Genomic DNA, 5,629 nt, shown 5'->3' with positions numbered 1-5,629 from the left:
GTCAACGCCGATGAGGTCACGTGATGAAGAAACGGGACAATAATTCGAAGGTTTCTATTTAATTGTTTGACTTCACATCAGGAGCCTGGGACGCTAATAAGAAGAGAACATATGAATAGAGGAATTATTGTGACATGGATAAGGGATACACACACGCACACACACACACGCACACAGTCAACACCTGCAAGTCTCTTTTTACTTGTTACCTTCGCATTGAAAATGCGGAAGGTTATGATTTGATCGCCGTGTATTTATTTATTTATTTGTATGCGTGTTATTCGCGTAACAAAAAAAGTTGTAAACCGAATCGCATGAAATTTGATGGGATGATTGGTTATTATCCGGGGACCATTTGATTAGACTTTGGGATCGATCGGGTCAAAGGTCAAGGTCATGAAAAGGTCAAAATCTTCTTTTTACCATAGCACGGTCAATTTTTATCCAATTGGCAACTAATGCCAACATGTACATTTCAATCAGGTAAGACCTTGAATAGTGTTAGTAAGGATGTTTATTGTTTAACATGTGATGCGCAATGGTGAAGTCTCAGAGTCTTTGGCGCTTGGACTCTACGGGGAGATTTGTAGTTGAGGGCTGACTGCCCTGCTCAGCAACGAGATAGATCCCCCCCGTGGAGTCCAGACCTGGTGGTGGCTGATGAGCTGATGGAATGATGAGTTGAAGCTGATGGATCCTTGAAGACTGGCTGGAGATGGGGTGGTGGAGGGGTGCATGACAGCAACCTGAATGAACTGAAGGTAGAGAGACGGTCATATTTGAGTGAGACAGCAGCGAGGCGATTGGCTCGCCATGTCCTCATTTCCCCGCTTATTGGATAGAGTGGACCAGCTGATCTGCGCAGCTGGAGTCATGATTGACAACGGCGAGTAAGTAATGAGTGGGAAATGCTTATCGGACTGAGGGATGAAAGGCTGGTGTGAGGGGTATGGTCTTCCTGTCTGAACTTACGCGAAGCTTCATAATGCAATGCCCCATCTTGTGATCTGCGAAGGTAGCGCTCTACCGAGGGCCCGTTCTAATTTTAATTCCTGTATTTGTGTTCTCCATGAAGAGGAACAACGGCATCAACAGATCTCCATGGGAGGCACGAGGAGCATTCATGAAAATTATGATTCAGTATTTAAAGATTATTATCGTCTAGCTCTGCAGTCTGAATGGGGGGGGGGGAGGGGGCAGGTCTGCACAGTGTCAACAGTGAATATTTAAATTCCCAGAGCTGCTGAACGCATTCAGTGTGTGAAACGGGCATGCGGGGGGCCTCGTGCGGAGGGCCTCGTGCGGGGGGCCTCGTGCGGGGGGCCTCGTGCGGGGGGCCTCGTGCGGGGGGCCTCGTGCGGGGGGCCTCGTGCGGGGCCTCGTGTGGGGGGCCTCGTGCGGGGCCTCGTGCGGGGGGCCTCGTCTTGGGGCCTCGTGTGGGGGGCCTCGTGCGGGGGGCCTCGTGCGGGGGGCCTCGTGCGGGGCCTCGTGCGTGGGGCCTCGTGCGGGCGCCTCGTGCGGGGGGCCTCGTCTGGGGCCTCAGGCATGGGCGCCTCGTGCGGGGCCTCGTGGGGGGGGCCTCGCATGGGCGCCTGCAAGGGGGCCTCGTCATGGGGGCCTCGTGCGGGGCCTCGTGCGTGGGGCCTCGTGCGGGGGCCCCGTGCGGGCTGGGTGGTGTAATAGAGGAGTGATGGGTGGAGTTGGGCTGTGCCACAACAAGTCCCAACCAAGTCGAGACGTCAAGGCCCCGCGGTGCATGACGGGCTACAGGGGGCGGGGCTTTGATGGTCCAATCAGAGATCTGCGTAGCATATGTGTGTCTCAATAAAAACCTGGATGACATCTTTAGAGATGTTTGATTTGTTCGGAATAATTAGGATGAATGTCACATGATCCACCAGGACAGACCAGTACAGACCAGTAGCCTCAATAGGAACAGTTTTCATCTCTCATAACTCTCATTTCTAATGAAGAGGGAAGGAACGGGCCTCATGCCACCTGCAGCTGGAAGAGGTGTGTGTGTGTGTGTGTGTGACCCTCACCCCCCCCCCCCCCCCACACACACACACACTCCACCCTGAGGCTCATTAAGCAGTGACCTCTGACCCCGCAGGACGGGAGAGGTGAGATCAAAGCTGATGAAACTGATTGGACCCGGGGAGAGCAGACGCTGTGAGATCAGGACTAAGGGGCGGAGCCAGGGGCGTTCAGGTCCACCATGCCCCGGCAGCAGAGAGTCGGCCGTGTGGTCAGACCCTCTCGCCGCTCCACAGGAAGCCGCCGCCCGGCTGATGACTTCCCTCCGCCGAGGAATGTCCAGCGAGGAATGCGGCGCTCGTACCTGAGAGGTGTGACGAGGAAACGGGAACAATCGGACGGCTTCCGAGCCGCATTCCAGAGGCCCCGCAGACGGGCCCCGCAGCCGGGCCCCGCTCGGGCTTTAAAGAACCTCCTCTCGGCTTCCTGGGATTGTCACATGAAGAGAGAGCGCCGTCCTCAGGATGTCCTGCTAGAGGGCCACGTGACCTCTGTGACCTCCAGGGTCAGCACCAGGACTCCTCTCCCAGAGGGCTGTGGAGGGCCAGGGCCCCTCTACAGGTGGAGCCTCTACAGGTGGAGGGCCGGGCCCCTCTACAGGTGGAGCCTCTACAGGTGGAGGGCCGGGCCCCTCTACAGGTGGAGCCTCTACAGGTATAGGGCCGGGCCCCTCTACAGGTGGGGTTGGTTGGTAAGCGCTCGTCGGGATCAGCGGCTTGTGGTGGTTCTGTTGGACCTCAGCTCTTCATGAGTTCAGCTCAGGGGTTCTGCCGGGTCTTTCTTCTCCTCTCTTTCTTCTCCTCTCTTTCTCTGTCTCTTTCTGTTTCTCCTCTCTCTCTCCTTTCTTCAGGGTTTCTGTCTCTCTGAGTGGGAGAGGGGGGCGGAGGGAGCGCTTGTTTTCTCGGCCATTCCTCTGGAGACGCTCTGGAACTCCATCAGCGAGAGGAGACACTGAGCTGACAGCAGAGGGCACCAGACCCAGAACCAGACCCAGACCCAGAACCAGACCCAGAACCAGACCCTGAACCAGACCCAGAACCTGAACCAGACCCTGAACCAGACCCAGAACCTGAACCAGAACCAGAACCAGAACCAGACCCAGAACCTGAACCAGAACCTGAACCAGACACAGAATCTGAACCAGACCTAGAACCAGAACCAGACCCAGACCCTGAACCAGACCCAGAACCTGAACCAGACCCAGAACCAGACCCAAACACAGAACCCGACCCAGAACCTGAACCAGAACCAGACCCAGAACTAGAACCAGAACCTGAACCAGAACCTGAACCAGACCCAGAACCAGAACCAGACCCAGAACCAGACCCAGAACTAGAACCAGACTCAGAACCAGACCCAAGTGTCTGACGTGTGAACCGGTGCATGAGTCCTGCCTCAGTCGTGAGTCGGTGTTGAGGAAGAGGAGGGTCGACAGCTCTTCACACGCTGCCATCATGCTGGGGCTCCCTGTGGTTGCTCCAGTTCTGGCCCCAGTGCATTGTGGGTCAATATTGGTAAATACTGATTTCCTTCTAGCAGCGCTCATGTTCGGAGAGGTCTTTGAGTTCCTCTTCCTCATCTTCGCTGCTCTGGGTTCTCTCGGGTCCTCCAGAACCATGACAGAACACCTGCAGCGTGCCGCGCGGCCAGCAGGGGGCCGAGCGGCCGTCCGGCCCGACAGCTCAATCTACTGGCGCAGCGGCTGGGACCGGGGCAGCCAATCGGATCAGTGATCACTCACAAAGGGGAGGGAGGGAGGGAGGAGAACTATGGAGGGAGGGAGGGAGGAGAACGATGGAGGGAGGAGAACGATGGAGGGAGAGAGGGAGGGAGGAGAACGATGGAGGGAGGAGAACGATGGAGGGAGGGAGGAGAACGATGAAGGGAGGAGAACGATGGAGGGAGGGAGGGAGGAGAACGATGGAGGGAGGAGAACGATGGAGGGAGGGAGCGAGGGAGGGAGGAGAAAGATGGAGGGAGGGAGGGAGGGAGGAGAACGATGGAGGGAAGAGAACAATGGAGGGAGGGAGGGAGGAGAATGATGGAGGGAGGGAGGGAGGGAGGGAGGAGAACGATGGAGGGAGGGAGGGAGGGAGCAGTGTTTTCTACCTGTGAGGCGAGACTACTGACTACTTGGATCCTGCTAAGATTCGTTTGGTCGAGAGCTGTGTCCTGTTTCCTGACACTTGACTACTTGGATCCTGCTAAGTATCTTGTTTAAATTAGTTTATCTGCTAAGTTGCTGTGTATTTGTTGTTTAAAGCTGCTGGATTGTTGGTTTGTCCTGTTTTAGGATTGGTTTTGGGAGAGAGGTGTGTCCTGTGTCCCGACATCTGAATCTTCACTGATTGGACGAGCGCTCATCACCTGGTTTCAGCTGAGTCACATTTGAATACCAACGGCCAAGGGGCGGTGTCAACGCGGCTGGAGGTAATCGGCACCAACCTGGGCTCAGAACCGGATCGGGTCCTTAGCGTCAGCGTGACTCATCGGACGAAGACTCGGAGGACAAAGACATAGGAGTCTTCCGTTGGAGTCAAGACTCGGTGGACAAAGACATAGGAGTCTTCCATTGGAGTCAAAACTCGGAGGACAAAGACATCGGAGTCTTCCATTGGAGTCAAGACTCGGAGGACAAAGACATCGGAGTCTTCCCTTGGAGTCAAGACTCGGAGGACAAAGACATCGGAGTCTTCCCTTGGAGTCAAGACTCGGAGGACAAAGACATAGGAGTCTTCCGTTGGAGTCAAGACTCGGAGGACAAAGACATCGGAGTCTTCCCTTGGAGTCAAGACTCGGAGGACAAAGACATCAGAGTCTTCCCTTGGAGTCAAGACTCGGAGGACAAAGACATCGGAGTTTTCCCTTGGAGTCAAGACTCGGAGGACAAAGACATCAGAGTCTTCCCTTGGAGTCAAGACTCGGAAGACAAAGACATCGGAGTCTTCCATTGGAGTCAAGACTCGGAGGACAAAGACATAGGAGTCTTCCGTTGGAGTCAAGACTCTGAGGACAAAGACATTGGAGTCTTCCCTTGGAGTCAAGACTCGGAGGACAAAGACATCGGAGTCTTCCCTTGGAGTCAAGACTCGGAGGACAAAGACATAGGAGTCTTCCGTTGGAGTCAAGACTCGGAGGACAAAGACATCGGAGTCTTCCCTTGGAGTCAAGACTCGGAGGACAAAGACATAGGAGTCTTCCCTTGGAGTCAAGACTCGGAGGACAAAGACATCCGAGTCTTCCCTTGGAGTCAAGACTCGGAGGACAAAGACATCGGAGTCTTCCGTTGGAGTCAAGATTCTGAGGACAAAGACATCGGAGTCTTCCATTGGAGTCAAGACTCGGAGGACAAATACATCAGAGTCTTCCCTTGGAGTCAAGACTCGGAGGACAAAGACATCGGAGTCTTCCTTGGAGTCAAGACTGGAGGACAAAGACATAGGAGTCTTCCCTTGAGTCAAGACTGGAGGACAAAGACATAGGAGTCTTCCGTTGGAGTCAAGACTCGGAGGACAAAGACATAGGAGTCTTCCGTTGGAGTCCAGACTCGGAGGACAAAGACATCGGAGTCTTCCCTTGGAGTCAATACTCG

At 54.9% G+C, this 5,629-nt stretch overlaps 1 protein-coding gene across 1 annotated transcript in view; it reads right to left on the bottom strand.

The window, feature by feature from the left end:
• Positions 1 to 1,253: 1,253 nt before the first annotated feature.
• LOC130212085 (proline-rich protein 2-like) overlaps positions 1,254 to 5,629 on the bottom strand; it is a 22,188-nt gene continuing 17,812 nt past the window's right edge. Inside the window, exons 4-5 of the mRNA XM_056443220.1 lie at positions 2,218 to 2,341; positions 1,254 to 1,705 (exon numbers count right to left, since the gene is read on the bottom strand). Coding sequence (XP_056299195.1) covers positions 1,254 to 1,705; positions 2,218 to 2,341 — 576 coding nt within the window. The remainder of the gene's footprint in view (positions 1,706 to 2,217; positions 2,342 to 5,629) is intronic.

This window comes from Pseudoliparis swirei, chromosome 21, assembly GCF_029220125.1.
Source record: "Pseudoliparis swirei isolate HS2019 ecotype Mariana Trench chromosome 21, NWPU_hadal_v1, whole genome shotgun sequence".
Taxonomy (NCBI): domain Eukaryota; kingdom Metazoa; phylum Chordata; class Actinopteri; order Perciformes; family Liparidae; genus Pseudoliparis; species Pseudoliparis swirei.
Note: the sequence above shows the minus strand (reverse complement) of the source record. Positions and strands in the feature narration are given on the sequence as shown.